The sequence below is a fragment of the Lipophrys pholis genome (genome assembly GCF_963383615.2).
Source record: "Lipophrys pholis genome assembly, chromosome: 12".
NCBI classification, from domain to species: domain Eukaryota; kingdom Metazoa; phylum Chordata; class Actinopteri; order Blenniiformes; family Blenniidae; genus Lipophrys; species Lipophrys pholis.
The window spans coordinates 28,854,097-28,874,010 of record NC_137641.1 but is presented as its reverse complement, the minus strand read 5'-3'; the positions used below and the strand labels follow the sequence as shown (position 1 = coordinate 28,874,010).

At 41.5% G+C, this 19,914-nt stretch overlaps 1 protein-coding gene across 1 annotated transcript in view; it reads left to right on the top strand.

The window, feature by feature from the left end:
- Nucleotides 1-2,102: 2,102 nt before the first annotated feature.
- cdk5rap2 (CDK5 regulatory subunit associated protein 2) overlaps nucleotides 2,103-19,914 on the top strand; it is a 34,432-nt gene continuing 16,620 nt past the window's right edge. Inside the window, exons 1-27 of the mRNA XM_080476882.1 lie at nucleotides 2,103-2,323; nucleotides 5,489-5,544; nucleotides 8,229-8,290; nucleotides 9,036-9,146; nucleotides 9,538-9,614; nucleotides 9,699-9,822; nucleotides 9,937-10,115; nucleotides 10,204-10,336; nucleotides 10,452-10,505; nucleotides 13,064-13,180; nucleotides 13,269-13,388; nucleotides 13,467-13,559; nucleotides 13,666-13,884; nucleotides 13,971-14,141; nucleotides 14,272-14,382; nucleotides 14,463-14,600; nucleotides 14,710-14,889; nucleotides 14,987-15,181; nucleotides 16,012-16,203; nucleotides 16,395-16,524; nucleotides 16,619-16,758; nucleotides 16,835-16,951; nucleotides 17,058-17,198; nucleotides 17,293-17,405; nucleotides 17,495-17,634; nucleotides 19,492-19,632; nucleotides 19,743-19,852. Of these exons, the coding sequence (XP_080333008.1) occupies nucleotides 2,271-2,323; nucleotides 5,489-5,544; nucleotides 8,229-8,290; nucleotides 9,036-9,146; nucleotides 9,538-9,614; nucleotides 9,699-9,822; nucleotides 9,937-10,115; nucleotides 10,204-10,336; nucleotides 10,452-10,505; nucleotides 13,064-13,180; nucleotides 13,269-13,388; nucleotides 13,467-13,559; nucleotides 13,666-13,884; nucleotides 13,971-14,141; nucleotides 14,272-14,382; nucleotides 14,463-14,600; nucleotides 14,710-14,889; nucleotides 14,987-15,181; nucleotides 16,012-16,203; nucleotides 16,395-16,524; nucleotides 16,619-16,758; nucleotides 16,835-16,951; nucleotides 17,058-17,198; nucleotides 17,293-17,405; nucleotides 17,495-17,634; nucleotides 19,492-19,632; nucleotides 19,743-19,852 (3,417 nt within the window). The 5' untranslated portion in view covers nucleotides 2,103-2,270. The remainder of the gene's footprint in view (nucleotides 2,324-5,488; nucleotides 5,545-8,228; nucleotides 8,291-9,035; nucleotides 9,147-9,537; nucleotides 9,615-9,698; nucleotides 9,823-9,936; nucleotides 10,116-10,203; nucleotides 10,337-10,451; nucleotides 10,506-13,063; nucleotides 13,181-13,268; nucleotides 13,389-13,466; nucleotides 13,560-13,665; nucleotides 13,885-13,970; nucleotides 14,142-14,271; nucleotides 14,383-14,462; nucleotides 14,601-14,709; nucleotides 14,890-14,986; nucleotides 15,182-16,011; nucleotides 16,204-16,394; nucleotides 16,525-16,618; nucleotides 16,759-16,834; nucleotides 16,952-17,057; nucleotides 17,199-17,292; nucleotides 17,406-17,494; nucleotides 17,635-19,491; nucleotides 19,633-19,742; nucleotides 19,853-19,914) is intronic.

The window sequence follows — 19,914 nt, the reverse complement described above, 5'->3', positions numbered from 1 at the left end:
TTTTACACACATTGGTAAGAATGAAAGGTCCCAAGGTTTTCCAACAATTTCACATACAGGTCCAACAACATTATATTCAAAGTGTATCGTGCTAAATCCAGCGTTGGTCCTAAATTTCAGCCAGTCTAAAAGTCCCTCTACTGAGAAGAGGCCGTTTCTGTGTCTGTTCCTTTAAATGCTAATAAGCGGTGTCTGTCCGTGTCTACTCAATGTTTGTTTTATGCTTGTGGTTGCAAGGGGGGAAAAAATGGCACCCGCTCGTACTTGTAGAGGGCGAAGCTCATCTACTTGTGGGAGGATCAAAAGGAGTATCCACTGCCAGAGGGAGTGGTTATTTCCCCGCATGACATCATGAAGGGAAAATCTCAGATTCCTCTGTATGAGCACACGTTTGCGAAAAAGTGGAGCAAGCAAGTGAGGGAGATGGCAGACTTTCTTCACTTCCGGGGCCTCACACACAGGCTATGGGGACACATACTACTGTTGGAAAACTATCATAAAGGGACTTTTGCATAATATGGGACCTTTAAAAGGGAGCTGAATAAAAAAACAAAAAAGGAACTAAATCATCATATGCTGCTTATTAGTATAATAGGGTGTGATTAACTGCTATACCTTTGACATAACTTCATTAAAGAATGTTAATGGGGTGCTTTGGAAGTCTCTCCAACTGTATATATACTATAATAGGTAACTTTTGTATCAGCAGTGCTATGTAATCTAAATAGATAAATATATTTTTATTAAGGTGAATAGTTTACCATCACTTAAATATGATTTTAAGCATTCACCGCAGATACAAAAGTTAATGAATTAACATTGACTTAGTGGTTGGAAAAGGATGTAATGAGTCCAGAATAAAATACTTTGCAATTCTGGGGTGAAACTTCACAATTGGTTGCCTTCTGAAACATCTATTGAGGGGATTTCTGCGAAACATTCTATTAGGTCCACCGAAATCTGAAAGTTTCTATCTGTGCATGTTCAAACAGCTTCAAATTTGATTAAAAAAAGGGGGGGGGGGGGTGAAATCCCCTTTGTCTGAGTGATTTTGTCCAAATATATGTCTCTTTCTTGGTCACAGTGATTTATTGTGTCTTCTGATGTTATTAAAATGGTGTGCAAATAAGTTATACATAAAATTGGTTGCTTCTATAACTGCACGCATAATTCAGCCTGGCATTACACATTAACAATAGCGGTGCATTTTTCACAGAAACTAATCATCATCGAATTTCGTTGAGGGACAATTGTGTGTCGCATTTGTATTCGCACTAATCTGGCTGCAATCGAGAATACAACCACATGGTGTCGCTATCGTTATGTGGATGATTTCATGCGCCGCAGAACCAGCTGTTTGCACCAGGGAAGATCAGCAGGGATTACTCTTTTTTTTTTTTTTTTTTTTACACATACATACTATAATTAGTCCAGTCACTCTAGCAAAGTGTTAATTATGCTGCTGCACCATACAACACAACAGCCACCCTACTCACCACAGACACATACAAATTATATGGATTAAAGTGTATTCTTAACGCTGTGACAATTCAGACACACACGCACACACGTTTTCAAAGAGTAAAAGTCCTCCCAAAGTTATGTGTTTGTTTGAATGTAAATACTGATAAATAACAAATACTTATACATATAATCCCAACGTCGCAAAAATGCACGTGCAGAGACTCTTCCACTGTTATTGTTATTACACCAGTAGGATGTTTATGGGGCACTTTATATGGAAAATCTGACACCGATTCTTAAAATAAACACTTCGTCAGAGAAAGACACCTGACAGCTAGTATGGGTGTCAACGCAACATCGTTCAAATTGACAACATATGTGTTTTTAAGTGTTTGCTTTGGCCAATCGCTTTGTACCAGTATCCACCCTGTTTTATGGTGCATTTCCAACGGCTCGGACAGTTCTTATTTGAAGACGTCAACACCTATTACACGTCAATGCAACGTTTTGAACAAACACTGAAATTGAGATAGTAGCAAATGAAGGACAAAAAATATACATGTGTGACTTTTATTCGTTATATCTAGCATGTTGATGTGTCTGCTATGAGGTTTTGCTGTAAATTCAAATTGTTTCCCATAGCACCTGAAGGCAGCACCAGTTTCCAACGTGCACAATGGTGACGTCTACCATATCGTGATGGCGGTAGCCTGGGATATTTTGAATTCCGTCCCGCTTTTTGGTAGTTTGTGTCGGTGAAATGTCTCACTAATCTGTGGATACCGTAAGAGGAATTAACCGCCGTGATGGATTCCGTCGTGGGGGACGACCTGACGCTCCCCATTGACATCAACGGGAGGTAAAACTTAACAACGGCGGCTAGCAAGCTAACCCGCTAATCCCGAGAAAAAAAAGAAGCAGTTTTTTTTACCCAGTCACCGCTGCTCGGGCCCTGACTGTTACACAGCTGCATTTATCTTAACATATTTAACTTCCTGCTGGATTACAATACTTTTAATGTATCAGCTGTGTCGGGGCCGTGTGTTATGCATAGCTCGACTCACGTCTAGTCCAGAACAAGAAGCAACTTGAGGTCATCTGACACAGAGGATCACATAAAAGTATTAGAGTTTTCCGTTACATAGCTTTGGAGAAAAAAACCATTATATACACATGCAATCTTCCTCTTTATGCTTGCCTTTCTGGCTTTGATGTAATTACACTCGCAGGTGGTTAACTTTTTAGTTTCATCCAAGGTATTCTGCAGGATTAAAACATACCTGGACTTTCATTTTACATTATTATTATTTCCTTAGACATCACAAGGGGTGGTTCCTGATTACTATTATTATTATTATGCTTTTAACATTTAAGGATCGTTTCTGGATGTATAATTATAAGTACGATCAGTTCCACTGTTGTCTCAGGAACATAATCTAAGTAATAATCTGCTATTACAAACGCATTAACCCTCCATCTTTGGATTACACTACATCATCTTTCGTTGTATTGGGGCAATTTTAACTGAGCAATCGAGCTACGAAAATAGAAAGTAGACATGATCCACGCTCCACTGATTCATAGAAAGTCCAGTGACTATGAGCATGTGTGTCTGTTGGTTTATTACCGTTATAAATCGTGTTCATCGGTGGTTGCTGGGATGTCACTGCCATTGGCTGGTTGGCTTGTTGACCCAGAGAGTGAATGAAAGCGGAAATGATGTGAGCCAGTGTGTTCAAACTGCAGCAGCGACGTCTCCAATGCTCTCTTTTTTTTGTGTGTGTGTGTGTGCCAAATGTGGAGTTAACATGTTGTTCCTCTTCTATTGTCAACATTCTTTCTCCTTGACATGACAGACGGATGTGATCGGTACGTAAAACGTGCGTTATCTGGATACAACTAGTTTGGAGCGTTACTGCAGAGGTAGTTGTGGCCTCACTGTGTAGTTCTATCTCCTGCTTATAGTTTCCCTTTAGGTGCCAGAGCCCAGCTGTGCTTGACAGCAGTCATCCAGGTGGTAAACGCGCCTCAGTAATCCAAGATGTTAGCTGATATGTGTGGGTTGCATTACTCATAAGGTAATTCTGAAACACGACTCACTTTACTGCTTATAGTTTTAAAGTTGTACATGGATGGTTGGGTATTGTCGTTTTATTTGAACGAGTGTATCCGTGTTAGTCTGTGGCTGAATACAGTGAGAAAAAGAGGAAGTCATTGTTTACAGGCTCATGTATTGTTTTCCACGGGCTGCTTGCAGGGGGTCACTACTGCGACTGCAAAACTCTCAGCGATTTGTTTTATTATCTTTTATTCTTTAACGTTTGCCATGTTTCATATGGGAGTTGCTTCGCTTGTTTTCAATTGGGGGGCTTTTAATCTTATCAGAGTTTCTTGTTTCGGACAGCTTCCGCCCCATTAACACAGGAAGGAGATGCTTAGCATGTGAAACCTTTGTGATGCAATATATGTCAGCAGTTTGTAGTAACTTTTGTACTTACTAATGGCCTTATGTGATTACACCAGTCCACTCTAAACCCTGAAAGAAGTTTTTCTTTTCTTTTTTTTTTGCTGGTCACAGGCAAAAAGTTGATTTGCATCTGCTTTGATTTATTGTGGTAAAATTCAGGCTGCAGAGATTTTTTATTAATTTTTTTGTCCGTGAATCTCATTTCCTTCGTGTGTGTGTGTGTGTGTGTGTGTGTGTGTGTGTGTGTGTGTGTGTGTGTGTGTGTGTGTGTGTGTGTGTGTGTGTGTGTCAAAGTCAAACAAAGATGGGAAAAAGCAGTGTCATTATGGTCTAAGACGGATACTGTGACGGCTATAAATACATTTTTGCTTTGATATTCAAAAGTCCCAGAAAGCCAGGGACCCGAGAAAATGGAAAATACTGTAAATCTGATGCTTCTGCTTTGTTTCGAGGTGAAAACATTCCATTTCTGTTTGGAAATGCTTTATTTGATGCAGCAGGATTCTGGTGTTGTATAACTGTCACTGTATAACGCTTTTATTTTTTTTATTTATGGTGTCAATATTTTCTTGATGCTTAACTAAAGCATATTAAAAACAAGGACATTTATCCGTCAATAGAATTTTAATTTCTGTTCAGTTTCAAGCCGATTCTGTGCATTTATGCTGAGAAATGTACCAGAGAAAGAGTGAAGCTGTGTTTTTAACGACAGCAGAGATATGAGAGGAAGTTATTCAATGCTAAACTGAGTATTATTAGACTCAAAGGGTCAGGGTGGAGGAACATGAGCTTGAGCCACACAGTTCTTGTTTTTCTTTCATTATAGATGTTATTTCCCTCTCAGGTCTGTCTACAGAAACGGTGCTTTAATGAACAGGATTATTACATGTGCAGTTGACGTTTACCTGGTTCCCATCAAACGGCCTTTGCGATCCAGATGTGCGGCGCTGCTGTTTGGGGCATTGTGCTGTGTTTGTGAGTGACGACACTGTCCCGCCACTTTGTGATGCTTAGCCGATCTGAAGCCACAGTGCTCCATTTGTCTGCCGGTGAAAGCCTTCTCCGTCCACTGGTTTCTCTGTTTTCCCCTCCTCTTGTCTGTCTACCAAACACGAGCAAGGCTGCCACTGGCACATGGTCACACACACACACACACACACACACACACACACACACACACACACACACACACACACACACACACACACACACACACACACACACACACACACACACACACACACACACACACACACACACACGCACACGCATGCTGAAAGGAGGCTGCCAGAGTGGATGTAAATGAAGCAGCGAGTCATTCTTAAGCTATTTATGGAGTGTCCTTAGGGCTCAATGGAACTGGCCAGCGTGAGTAATGCATGAACGCTATGAATCTGTGTTTTTGGAATACCCAACAGATCAGCGGTCGTGTGTACTCTCCGAGCTCAGATTGTAGAGCTGCTTGTCCCTCTTGATTATTTCTAGGGAAATTTAATAGTTTTAATCAAATCCTGAAAGTGGCTGTTATAAATGACTGACACATGTTTCTGTCCTCAGCTGCAGGCTGCCAGACTCTATAAATGCTGGAGAATTCTCCACCGACAGCATGACAGGTACAGTAAGTCTTTAATTTCTTCTCCCTTTTGTTCTTTTATCTTGCTCAGGTGTGTGTATGCGTGTGACTCCCGTGTGTATTAATTAATACTGCTGCTGAATCATAGCTGTGACCTCCCACAATTTGGTCCCTGAAGATGCAATAAGGGATAAGGTGGTTGATAAGAATAGGCTATTTCTGCATCGTGCTCTTGTTGTGTACCAACAATATCCACTCAAACCCGCAAGCCTGTAAACAACTAATTTATAGATGGAGGTCAGCATCTGTGTCTTCCTGTCAATTGTGTGGACAAATTCACAAAGACACTCAGGCAGATGCCATATAATTAGTCCAACAAAACTGAAATCGTCTAAATAATATTTTTATTATTTAAAAAGCACTGATATTGTTGCATTTTTGAAGAGAGAACAAAATAAAACAGCTCTTCACTTGATTGATGTCTGCAGGGGTGAAGGCAAGCATGGACAAATTTCAGATTTTGCAAATTACTTAAGTAAAAGTAGAACCCCTTGAGGTAAAATCTGCTCAAAATGAACAAGTTCTAATAGTTCAATGCACTTTTAGTTTCTATTTATGTTACCTAATATAACCCTCGCCAGCTTGAAACCCCTTTCTACTTGATTTTATGCGTTTTGCCGTGTTAATCATGCAACTTGGACTAAAACACATATTTGTGCATTGACTTTGATTGTTTGTTGTTTTTGTGGCGCAGCTGGAGGTACAAGTGGACATTTACCTCGTTTTACTTTCATGACTGGTTTCATAATATTTGCATGTGGAGTTTCACCGATTCAGTTGATTGCATTTATCTTTATATGCATCCATCTATGGAGTGTTCAGTGACCCACAGGCAAACAGTTACATAATAATGGCTTTATTTCCATTAAACGATGCCCCTTGTTTCTCTCTCTACAAACCCTCTGTGGCATTGACCAATCTGTTAGAAGTTCTTATTATTAAAACATTGCCTACTCTACTTCAGTTGTTATGTTTGATAATGTTGCTCTTAGGACTGCATAATATCACATAAACATGCAGTAATTGTTGAGTATTGCAATAAATGGTATGATTTGCTATAAATACAAGAAGTTTATCTTATTGTGTTAGGGGTTTTTCTGTGATTTGTTCCTCCAGACAGCAGTGCTCGTTTTCTTGACCCGAGTTTACACTAGCTGTGATTGAGCCATGTTTTCATTGTTTTAATCACAGGAGCAGTTTTGAGTTTTGTTGTTTTTACACTGAATAAGATAATTAGGCCTGTGAAGCAACTACCTTTTTGAAATAAGTAAATCACTTCTTTTTTTTGTGTATGACTTGAGCTTTTTGGTCATTTTTGACATGAATGCTGATGTCATGATAATGATATATCTGTGGTATATTATGCAGTCCTTTTACTTATTCAACTTTTAAAATGGTGAGAACTGATTTCTATTTACAATGTCGACCTTGTTTAAGGCATTGCCTCTGCACACTGGAATGATGCACAACCACTTGTGTCAGATCAGCATTTCTTCAGCTTTTCTTGCAACCTCAAAGGCCTTTTGCTTTTCCTGCCTGTGCAGCGACCGTGTGCTCTTATCACATGTCTTCTTGCTCTTCCAGTTTTTGTTCTGACTTGCACACATTAACTGCAGCTTCTTAGACTGTGGAGAACATAAACTTTAAAGTGCTTTAATGTCATTTTATTGAATGTCTAGGCATTGTTTGATTTCATTTTCACGTCTCCAGTAAGTGGTGTTTTGTTAGAAGTGATGGTTGTTAAAGTTTTTTAAGCCTGAGAATTTATCAGACCTCATAACCTACTCCAGGTGTCATTTAGGCATTTATTACAAGTCCAAACAGGTTAAATAAGACCTATTGAATAAATGTCATCTGTGTCTTTCACCCTTTTTTGGCTTCTCGCTGCACTGGGAAACTTCCACCTTTCTTCTAAAAAGTATTTGAAAATCAGTTGATTCATGATGAAACGCACTGTATGTTGTGATAAACATATTTATACATCTTTTAAGTCAAGTTTCATCCAGCCAAGGGCATCCAGCGGATATTACTGGGAAAGAGTTCAAGAAAGAAAATATTCAGTGAAGTTGCCCTTTAGTAGTACAGTTTGGGTTTCTAGGTTTGGATTGCAGATTTAAACAAAATAAGCTCCCAGCTGAATTAGACCGGCTAATCCTTTAATTCTAGAAATCAGATCAACTTCAAAGTTTTGTTTCCAACTGAGGCAGCAGGTGTTGGAAAAATCTTGCGATTACAGGAATAATATTGAATTTACCTGCAAAGATCTACGTAGACTCTTATTGTCACCGACACTTATGTTGAGGACTGTAAATGGAGAAATAAAATGCAGATAAACAAGCAGCCCAGACAGTCAAAGTTAATGGTGATGAGGCCTTTCCTGTCAAGTTGCAGCCGGCCATGAATCAAGAGTTGGGTGTTGAGAAATGTGTTGTTGACTCATGTTACATGGTCGGCCGTGGACTGCTTCAACTGGCCTAAACAGGGCAGCTCTCCTGAAGCTGCTCTAACCTCTGATGGCACTGGAGTGAAAAACACGACTGCTTTCTCTCTATCTCTCTAAAATAAACAGAGTTAGGATAAATGTGGAAGCAGGCGATGGAAGTTATTTATGGAAACAGTGCAAATGGTCAAACCTAATTCTTGTGCTCTCCTCTCGTTTTGTAGCTCCACCTTTCTCCGACAAGATGTCCCCAATTAAAGCGCTCACCATGAAGGACTATGAGAACGTGAGTGATTTGCACTAATGTTGCACATTAAAGGCAATTCCAGTTTGTAGTTATGAGATTCTCTGTAATTTGTTTAGTAATGAGGTTTATGGTTGATAAATTGAACTGATAAGCTTGTTGGTATGAGTTATGCTGACGGCTTTATCTCACCACAACAAAGAAGTTTTAAACTTGATCCACAGTTTCACTAAAATCAAGCCAGACTGACCTTTTATGGAAGTTTAGTGATGAAGTTTGTGTGTTGTAGGAGGAGGAGGAGGATCGAGGTGGGCCAAATCCTATATTTCACTATTTGGGAGGAATGCTTGCTCAGATTTTGGGCGCGTGTTGCCTGGCAGGCTACGTGATTAGAGGTTTACAGAGGGGTCCAGACTTTTACCTCCTCCTCCTCTTCCTCCTCCTCCTCGTCCCTTTGACAGTCTACCCAACCCCCATTACCAGATGTATGCTGCTCTGAGCCTGGAGCACAATGATGCACAGTCTACTTCACACACACGGGCCACTCAGACACATACAAACACGAGGCCCTTCCTTCGTTCTTACAATGACCATACACATGTCCCCTTTCTGCTGTGTAAACATGTCAGCCAGCTTTTCAACACAGATATAATGTTCTCAGATTATTCTTAGACCTCCAAATGTTTCTCAATCTTTTTTTTTGTCTCTTTTGTAAAAAAAAAAAAAAAAAAAAGTTATTGCTCTATTTTCCTTTAAGCTAATATATTTTTGTCACATTCATCTCCAGCAAATCACAGCTCTGAAGAAAGAGAACTTTAACCTGAAGCTGCGCATTTACTTCATGGAAGAGCGCATGCAGCAGAAATGCGATGACTCCACCGAGGATGTATTTAAAACGGTATTCTGTTTATTTGGGTTTTTTTTGCTTGTATTTTAACCCAGTCTTATGTGAAGCGATGCTTTAACAGGACTAAAGTAGATCAGAACTAAAGCAACAGATGGATTTTATTCAACAACAAAAAAATGCAGAACAGTAATGTCTTTTCATGATTTCAGCTTTTTTTGGAGTGAGCTGTAATCACATTGGAATCTCTTTGTCTTCGTGTGTGCTTTTCCCAGTTTAGTTAAAAAACAAACTGCTTCAAGAATGTTATCTTGATGTACACACGCCAGTATAAACCTTGGAATCAATTAGCTTGGCCCAATTAATAATGCAGCTGCCAGAACAACCTCTCAGAATGTTTCCTCTTTTAAGATGTTCATTTTACTGAAATGTTCTCTCTTAATAGAACATTGAGTTGAAGGTGGAGTTGGAGTCCATGAAGAGGGAGCTGGCAGAGAAACAAGAGCTGCTCGTTTCTGCATCGTACGTATTATTCTGCATTTCAGTGTCAGTTGAAGTCAAATATTCGGGTCCGCTATGATAGATCTCATCTTTTCTGGCTCTCAGCAAAGCCTTGGAGAGTTTGGCCAGTCGAGAATCAGGAGAACCGCAACGTGTAAGGGAGCAAGCTCAGAAGGAGATGGAATCGCTCAGAGATGCTTTTAGCAAGAGGATTGCTGACCTCGAACAGGTGAGTCTAAAACTCAGTTTATTGACAGGAGAGTATAGAATCAATACGCCCTTGATTTCATCTCAAAATCATGATTTGTTTTTATTTTTTATTTGGTGTTATCGTTTCATTCAGTGTCTGCGAACGGCAGAAGAAGAGGTCGAGAAGATGGCAGCTATCGCAGAGCAGGAGAAGCTCCGAAATATTGACATGGAGAAGCAACTCCAAAACCTAAATTCATCAGGCACCTTCACCTCTGCTCCGGGCCCCAGTGCTGTCTCACATCTGCAGCAGGCTCTGCAGGAGAAAGACAAGTGAGAAAATAAAGGACCTGAGCACAGACAACATCAACCTTTTTTTTTTTTCTGCAAATCATTTCATATTTTCTTATACTCCTACCAGCATCATCGAGCAGTTGAGAATCTCTCTCAAAGATCAGGAAGGTGTGATTCAGCAGAACAGCAGAGATTCGCCAACTGCTGACAGCCTTAAACAGCTGTCTGATCTCGTGGCCCGGAGAGATCAGGAACTTCAGGTAGAAAACAGAAATGTTCAGATAGGTGCATTCTTTAAATTGCACTTTACCGTCATTCTCTAAATAATTAAAACATGAAAGGACTTCCAAGTATCCTCTGTCTATTTTTTGTTAGGCACTGAGGGATGAGCTCCATCGAGAAAAGGGCAAACCACAGCCAGATCGACAGGTGAGTGATTTCTCTGTCCAAATCTGTGAGCAAATATCTGCTTCACGGTGCTGAGGGCAGCTCATTGAGCACTTTTTGGCTTTGATGGGTCTTTGAGTCATGCCTTTTCAAACAAAGAGACATTTTAATGTCTGTTTTTGATTCCACGTCTTCGAATTTGTCTCATGCCATAAGCTGATTCATAAAACGGCGCAATAAAAGTGTCAAGTCATTCAAATGCCGATCGGAGGGGTTGTACGCTGTGGCACACGATGTTCTCTGCTGTGACACACAAAGCAGGTGCGTAGTGCTCTTGACTTCAGAGGATTGTCAACGTTGTTCTGGTGACCCTCAGGAAATGTATGTGGGCATGTTTTATGACACACCTTTGTCCTCCATTCGCCTCCCAGGGCCTTTTTAGTTTCCACTGAACCGATTGTGGCACATTTGCTTTGTTGTGGTAATACTAAGGTTTACCTGATGCTGGTTTATTATACGTCATCATTTGTGAATGGGGTTTTTGATTTCACATATGTGTTTCATAAAATTCTGTTGAATATTTAATGTAGTTTGTAGATTTTTTTGGTTTTTACTTTGGACTGAAAGTTCCATCACAAGGGCTGAGAGTAAAAGTGCCGCGGTGTTGACATTGGAATTAGAAAGCTGTTAGTTGGCTTGTGTTCATAGTTCTTCATCAGCCTTTAGCGTCTGCACAAAGGTCATGGAGTTAAGACTGGATTACTTCGCTGTCTGGCTTTCCTTAGAGTTATTTATGGGCATCATCCTTTATTAAGTGAGAAATGGTTTGGTTTCTTAGTGTTGTTGATTGTGCATCTGTTCTGAAGACTTTTATAAATGACCCTTGATGGGATGACGCCCATGCAGAATGAAGGTGTAGTGAAATATACGACTGGAACAGTTTTTGAAAACACCTCCTTTAATCTCACAGCAGGTTTTTAGGTCCACTGGCATGCAGAATGAACTATATTGCGTTCTATGGAGCAATCCCCACCACGACCAGTACTTCTGAGAGAGATGCCTGCATGTGTCCAACCTATACCTGAGGTCTAACTCAGAGTATCCATGGCGTGATTTTCTAGAGATGGTTTAGAACAGGCAATAACGCAGATCGTTGCAGGAGTCCGAGAGGATTTGAACTGATTGAATGCGTGGGGAGAGTGGAATAGAGGCGGGAGCAGGGATTATTAAGGCTTAGGGCTTATAGTGCTTTGCACTCAGTCATTTTCCTCTCTGCTTCACTTGCTGTCGCAGTGAGAGAAAATGATGGATGGCTACTCTATGGCTGGCATGCCATTTGGTCCTCGGGACAGTTGGTGCGTCAGCGAGAGATTTTTTTGACTGGCTTTAAGTAAGTGAGCGGACGATCTTAAGGCACGATGAGGGAACCGTGTCGAATATGTGGCGTTCGTCTCGTGGGAAGCCAGTGTCGCTGGATCTTCAGCGCATCAGCAAAGAGGAGGCTCCAAGTCATTCTGTCCCATGTGCTTGGCTGGGAGGTGACTCGGGATGGCGGCGGGGAGTTCCTGTGTGGAAAGTGCGTGTTCCAGTTGGAGAAGGTGGTGCAGTGTGACATCAATATCAGCCAACTGCAGGAAGATCACATCAGTCAGATCCAGAAACTACTAGCAGAGAAAGAACACCTCATCCAGTGCATTGTTCACGTCTACAACAAAAACAACCTCGGACGCAGCAACAGGGACCCCTCGGGTTCTAAGACTCTGTTTAAGTCCTCGAGGGTGCAAAGTCTTGATGATGAGTCTGTGTCTCAGCTGGCCCATGAAGGGCTGCAGTTCAGGGAAAGTGGAAGTGGTCGTATGAGAAGGTGTGTAAGCCTGGATAGAATTGCCAGTCAAGGGCCATTTTCCAGGCGCTCAAGCATAAAGGGCAGCAAGCTTGGATCAGGTACTGGACCGGAAGGGTTCATGAGGAATTCTGGACTCCGAGGCACACGACATCGTTCACAGAGCATGTACCTCGACCTGGTCCAACGTCACGGCACGTTTCCCAGACTTGGATTTAAAAGCCGCTCCACATCCCTGCAGTCGCTGAACCGAGACTTTTCTTCAGACGGCGCTCCAGACCTTCTAGCAAAACGAAAACCTAGAGAAGCCAAAGTGTTTGCTGCCAGACATGTTGCCCCTAATGACCCTGGAAAAAAGGTTCAAGCCAGAGCGCTGCTCCAAAGCTCCTCGACTCAGCCCTCCGTGATCTCTGACCTGATCCAGATCCTGCGCTGCATCTCCAAGCAGCCAGTGTCTGCTCCTGCTGGCAGTCAGATCCCAGTCCTGAAGAGGTTAAATGGCATACCTCCTCACACCCGAGCCAAGCGTAGGCCTAGACAGGTGGATTGGAAGTCCCTGCATGATCTTACAGAGGAATTTGATGATGAATACACTCCAGTCAGAGTGAAGGTAGTTTACTTCAGTTATCCCTATTGACTAAAGCGCTGCAGCAAAGTTAATGCGAAGTGACAGACTGCAGCTTTGTTTCTAAACATACCTTCCAGTAATAATGGGTTTTTACTTTCCTGCTTTTTGTTTTCTTGATTTGCTGAACAGAGTGACATCAATCGATTGGAGTCGATCAATAAACTGCTCTCCGAAGAGCTTAAGCAGACAAAGAGTACCAACGAGAACCTGACAAAAACCTTGGAGGATTCCCAGAATCAGAACAAGGTACATTGTCTTGACACTCAGCTCCATTGGTTAATTGCAAATTGTATTATTGGCTAATTTTTGGTCTCTGCCTACCATATATTATCAGACCCTGTCAGTGAAGTTGGAGGAGAAGGAAAATGAACTGAACTCTGAGAAGAAAAATGCTCTGAAGCGAGACAAAACAATCCAGGGACTCACTCAGGTCCTCCAAGAAAAGGAAAAAGAGGTAAGAAGAGTACTTCATGCCAGAAATAGGACTCTTCTGCAAAGATTTAATACAAACTTGTCTTTTTATATTTTGCAGATTTTGGAGTTGTGTCATGAGATTGAGGACAGAGATGATGCTTTGTCTAAGGCCAGAGAAGCAGCACACAAAGCTCAACTGCAAAAATACCAGGCATGTTATTTGTACCTTTTATGCGGAATTACACTCAATGGTGTTACTTTCTATATGATAACAGAACGTTCACGTTTGTTTTAATCAATATGTGTGTTCCCTTCAGGGAGTAGAAGAACATCAAAACCTACTAATGGAAAAGCAAACGGAGTTGGCCCAACTCCAGGGGGAACACCACACAAAAGTGCTTGAAGCCCAAAAACTGCAGCGTGCCCTGGACAGGAAGGAACAGGAGCTAATGGACCTGCAGCAGACGAAGGAGCAGCTCGAGGTCGAACTGGAGGACCTGCAACAACAAAAGAAGAAAGGAGATAAAGCCCTGAATGTGAGGTGGTTCGAGGATTGAATTTTCCCACTGAAATCGAATATTGTTATATCTCATCTCTGATGTCCACCTCATTTTCCCCCCAGGACCTGAACAATCAGCTGAAGAAGCTGGGTGGTGAGATTGGGCAAAGGGAGAGTGCTCTGGAGCATCAGTATCAGGAGCTGCTGGACCAAACCAAGAGGAAACTTCAGGCACATGAAGTGACCATCCAGCGACTCACGTCCACCCTGGCTGATAAAGAGCAGCAGCTGCAGGTGACTCGCCAACATTCAACATGTGCAGACACATATCAGTTCATTATTATTATTCCAGTAAAAAAAAAAAAAGAATTGGTGTTACTACTATCATAGTCTTAAAATGTTGGCACCTTTTTGTTTTAAACAGGAGTATATCAACATGGTCAGAGATTTTGAGCAAAGCAGAAGTCCGGGCAGTAACGATGGCATGCTTTCCAAACTGCGGCAGAGGTTGAAGGAAAAAGAGAAGGCCTTGGAAGTGGGTATCGCCTCCGCGTAATGTTTTCACCATTGCGTCTATGATTTGAAACAGATATTATTGTGTTTGCTCTCTCACAGCAAGCACTGGATGAGAAATTTGCCGCCATTGAAGAAAAGGACAATGAGATTCACGAGCTGCAGCTATCACTAAGAGAAAGGGAAAGAGACCTGGACAGACTCAATAACTTGCTCTCCCATCACGAGGAAACCATCGATGTGAGTAGTTGTTAGTGTTTCGTCGTGAACTTTGACTCTTTTTTTTTTGAGTTCTTTAATTAGTTTGAGTTTATTTTGATGCATGCACATTGCTCTCCTCTCCTCGCAGAATTTTAACAGTATGATCAAGGAAAAGGACGCAGAGCTGCAGCATCTTGCAAACACCTTAAAGAACCTGCAGAGAGCCAAGCAAGATGTTGAAGACAACCTGAACCGATCACTGAGGGAGAAAGACTCCATCATCAGTCAGCTACAACTCTCCCTGGAGGGGAAGACAAAGGACATGGAGGTTAGTTGATTACATCCTCTGCTGTGTCTTGACCCATATTCCCTATAGTTTTCCACCAGTCTGTCTTACATTTCTCTGCTCTCATCACACCTTGTAGGAAATGGCTGCTTCACTGCTCAGTCAGTCACAGACTCACGCACGCGACCTTGCAGAACAGATGGGCCAGAGGTTGAAGGTCACTGAGGCCATGTTGGCCGAGGCTGTAAAGGCCAGAGAGAGACTGGTTGCTGACAACGAGAGCGCCGTAGAAGGGCTGTTGGCGACCATTAGCAGCAAAGACCAGCTTCTCAAGGTCAGCATTTCATGATGAAAACTTTTGGTTTCACTGAGAAATTTTGTTAATGGAAGCAACATACAAAGATACATTATCGGTCATAAATAAATAAATAAACTTAACAGCCATGTCTATGAAAAAGACAATTAAGCATGGACAGATATGTGAAGTTTAATATTTAACACTTCAGACCACTCGGCTGTTCTGATACAGATCGGTGCAGTAATTGGTGTGTCACTCTTATAATATGGTGTACTGCTGGTCATGCATCGCTTTCTCGAGGCAAAGAACTGTAATTTGACTAACTTCAGTAGACAAATCATTATTTTCTCTGTCTTTTCTGAAAGAATAAATTGGTAGTTCACATCTTATGTAATGATAGCTTGTTACTCAGTTTTTACCAAAATGCTGGTTAAAGCCAAAGTTGTGCTTGCTTCCAGCTTTTCAACGTATTTTTATTTATTAAGTTTATAAACTACCGGCAGAAGGGTCTATATATGAGTCCCTAAAAGTGCCTTTTTGCACAAGACAGTGTCATAATCCCTGTGAGCGAGCGCACTCTTTCTTCTCCCTTTAAGTTTAGCTCACAAAAAAGTTTTACTGGTTTCACTCCAGTTCTCCTCAGTCATGAACTCAACTCTCCCTTTCATTACAGGTTGGCATATTCACTCTCAATATTCTACAGTGTATTTACATGTCAGATTTTGTGCACAAACGTTCAGAAAACGCAGACCTGAACGTAGCAGAGCCTGGTGAAGCTACTGTAATTAAAAGGATTTTAAAAAGCCATTCATATTTCGAGTCCAAACATTGCTAATTCTCATTACTGTGGCGTTTTGTCTTCTCAGGAGTCTGCTGAGCACTACAACCGCATGCTGTCTGAGCGTACTCAGGAGATCCAGGAAGTGAGGAGACAGCTGTCTGACAGACAACAGCAGCTCACCACCGCTGAGAAGCAAAGCTCCGCAGTGGCCCAGGAGGGTTATTTAGAAACCGCAGAACTCCGAGCACTTCTGGCTGAAAAAGACAGCCTCATCAATGTAAGATCCTCTGGGATACTACGCAGTCAGTCGGCTGTAAAATCTGCTTTACATGAAGAGGAAATAAGAACTACCTCATAGAACAACAAGCTTTTTCCTTTCTGAGGCTAAATTACTTACTTGCCTGTCTTGAAATGTAAGAGACGAGCTGTATTCGAGTTTGCTCAGTGGCTATTTTTGTAATTTTGCAGAAGCTTCTGCAGCGTGGTCAGGAGCGAGACCAATTTCTGGCAGAGATGAGGCTCAAGGCAGAGCCGGATCACATCTTGGAGCTTAAACAAACCATCCAGATTATGCAAGAGAAGTTGGATGAGAGAGAAAGTGAGCACGTTCATGTTAAACACCCAGTTTGAAGATTTGTCGTGCTAAAGCACATATTAATCCTACATTCACTTTGTTTTTGTCTGTGCTGAAGCTGTACTCTCCAGGAGGAACAGTGAGGACAATACGGAGAACATCCCGCTCCCCAAGAAGACCGTTGTGGTCCTAAAGAAGGAGTTGGCACAGAAGACTGAAGCTTTGAACAAAGCACTGAAAAGGGAAAATGAACTAAAGGTGAGTGAGTTCGAAGCATTTGACTTCACTGATTAGAATGCGATTACTAAAATTGCTGCTGTCATGTCATTTCCAGATTAGCCTGGCTGAGCTTCAGTCATTGATGTCTGAGCTGGAGGGTCGTAATGAAGGCCAAGTGGCTAATATTGAGTCCCTGACTGCCACTCTCACAACCAAGGAGGAGATTATCAGCGTATGAGTCCTTTGTATTCATGTAGACAAACAGTAAAACAAAAGATTACATTATTACTGAGTGGATACTTCCTCAGCAGTCTAATGGTTTGTTTCTGATTCTGCAGGTTCTCCACCAGCGACTTGGTCAGAAAGGCGATAGTCGTCCTGATCATGCACATGATGTGATTGGCACTGGCCTGGATCGATCACTGCCAGTGCTCCCTCAAAGGGAGAGTACCATGATAGGCGGAGACAGCAAGCAAGATGTAAAGCTTTACGTCATCATATAAATAAAATAAATAGAAATAAAACATTATTCTGAATGCTCTGCCTATAACACTGTTTTTCTTCCATCCTCAGGCTTTCCCCAACATTATAGCCTTGCAGCAGGAGCACGATGCTCTAAACAAAGCCCTCAGGGCTGAGCAACAGCTCTACTCTAACCTAGTCAGGACTGTGAAGGAGCAGGACAGGTAGGAAAACACTGTCAATATCAGAAAACATTTGTGCTTCATTTAGTTTGTGCTTTCTAACTCTGCGCTCATTCACGTGTGTTTTGCAGTGCCCAGCGTCTTCATGCTTTGCAGCTGGAACTGACAGCGGTGCAGCTCCTCAGGCAGCAGCTAGAAGATGGCATTAATGCGAACGAGGAACTAAGGGATGACTTGGAGAGAGAGATACAGAGAGCCAAGCTCAGAGAAGGTGCAGTGCAAACAGATCGGGTTTCTAAATGAGGATGGCGATTGAATCAAATCAAAGTAACGCAGAGAAAAGTGAGGTCAAAATACACAGATCGATTGTAAGCCGGTGGAGCTCTTAAGCACGATGAGTCAGGAGGTATATTCGGAGCTCTCTGGTAACACACAAATGCCACTTTCTTCTTTGTCTGCTGTGTTTGCTGTCAACAGTCGCGCATGCCCCTTCTCTGTTGTTTCATTCAGCATGGCCACCTGGTCCTTCCACTGTTCTCACTTTGTTTGCTTCTCTTTACATCGTCACCTTCTCATATGTGTGTAACATCTGCACTGTCTCTCCTTTATTAAAAAAATAATAAAGGCTGCTGCCAGCCAGTCTTCTCCCTGCCACTTTCACCACGCTGTCTGCTCGTTTTGTCTGTCCCTTTTAAACATTTGTTTTTATGTCGATTGCATCATCTCTTAACACCCCTCTGGTTTTTAATCCAATTCCTTCAGCCATCTGTCACATGAAGTGTGTTATTACATAACGTCAATAAAGGCATTAAAGCTTTATGTTTATGGAGAACACCATTAAGGATTAAAAATGGATCCTAATACCCCCACCCCAAAATCCAGTGGTTATGTTTCTCAGCATCACTAACTTAAGACAGTTGGACACATTAAGATGGAATCAAACTGTCACTGAGTTTGTTGTCAAAGCCAAATAACTCAAGTGTCTACTCACATGCGTGTGTGTGTGTGTGTGTGTGTGTGTGTGTGTGTGTGTGTGTGTGTGTGTGTGTGTGTGTGTGTGTGTGTGTGTGTGTGTGTGTGTGTGTGTGTGTGTGTGTGTGTGTGTGTGTGTGTGTGTGTGTGTGTGTGTGTGTGTGTGTGTGTGTGTGTGTGTGTGTGTGTGTGTGTGTGTGTGTGCGCGCACACGTTCCTCCTTTACCCCTGCGTTCAGAGAGCCAGGTGTGTAAATAGGTCAGCTGTAAGTAACAGGACGAAGGCTCACATTCCCACAGACAGCAGCAGAGATGCAGCAGGGTCATGACCACTCATCCTTGTTTCAGTTATATAATCACCATCATTTCTGCACATTGCAGGCACATGCTGTATTGTGACGACACAATACTGTAATAATCTTTTTTTTTTTTCTTGTGGCTTTGGACTCCACAGTTTTTTTACCCACTCAGAGTAAATGAATTCAGCCACAAGCTTGTCTGATTAAACATCTGATGAACAAAAATGAGGATTCAAAAAGCCAATTTGCTTGTTTAATTTACTAATTTTGCATGGTGCGATATGTACATTAAAAAATAATTTCCAGACTCAATATTTTACAGTATTTTTTCAGTTTAATTAGCGATAAAAAATTGAGAGTAAAAACATGAAATATTTTAATATTCTGAGACACTGCATTTTGATTTTCATAACTTGTCAATTCAAAATAAGAATACCTCATAAATCTATTAATGTATTTGTAATAAATCTTAAACATGGCATTTTTTAAAGTTTTAGAATAGAATAGAAGTTACGCTGATTTAAATTACATAAAGGGAAAACTACATATTTTAATTGTATTAAAACATTTTGGGAGATGCACCTGATAATTTTTTCAGTTTGGAATTTAATAAAATTTCGTCTCGATTTCAAATGCAAAAACTTGAAAAGATATGCAAGTGTCTTTTGTTAACGGCAGGCTTTCCGTGGTTGTGATGTTCAACTGAAACATAAAGCGTCATAATGATCAAGTTTACATAGTTTCACAAAACCTTAAATTATATTTATGCAGCTTGTGAATTGTTGCAAAATGATGCAACTGCAGAAGAATGCTCTGAATTTAAATGTCAATAAGTGACCCTTCTGTGCCTGTGTTCAGGTCTGGATCTGAATGATCCCAAGGAACTAGAGCGCATGAGGCATCAGCTTGAAGATGCTCAGCGCTGGAACGCGTCTCTGCAGGCTCGTTTGGGAGCCATTCAGAACCGTGGAGGAGGAGTTGGTGGAGCCAATGATGGCGGTAAGGCTTGAAAAGAAGGTTCCATTTTAAAATGCATTTACTCTGATTTTATTTATTTATTTATTTTTTTGATGAAATCCTCTTCATTCTATTTGATTGTGTTGTTGCAGGTGAAACGTTAAGTTTCCTTGGAGATCAGACTTCATACTTGAGCTTCTGCGTGGGGGAGGGGCAGGATGATAGTTTATCTCAACTCTCTGCCCAGGAGCTCAGAGAAAAGGTAACATACCTGGAACACTGGAGAGTTAGATAATTGTGTAATTGATATGTATATATATATAT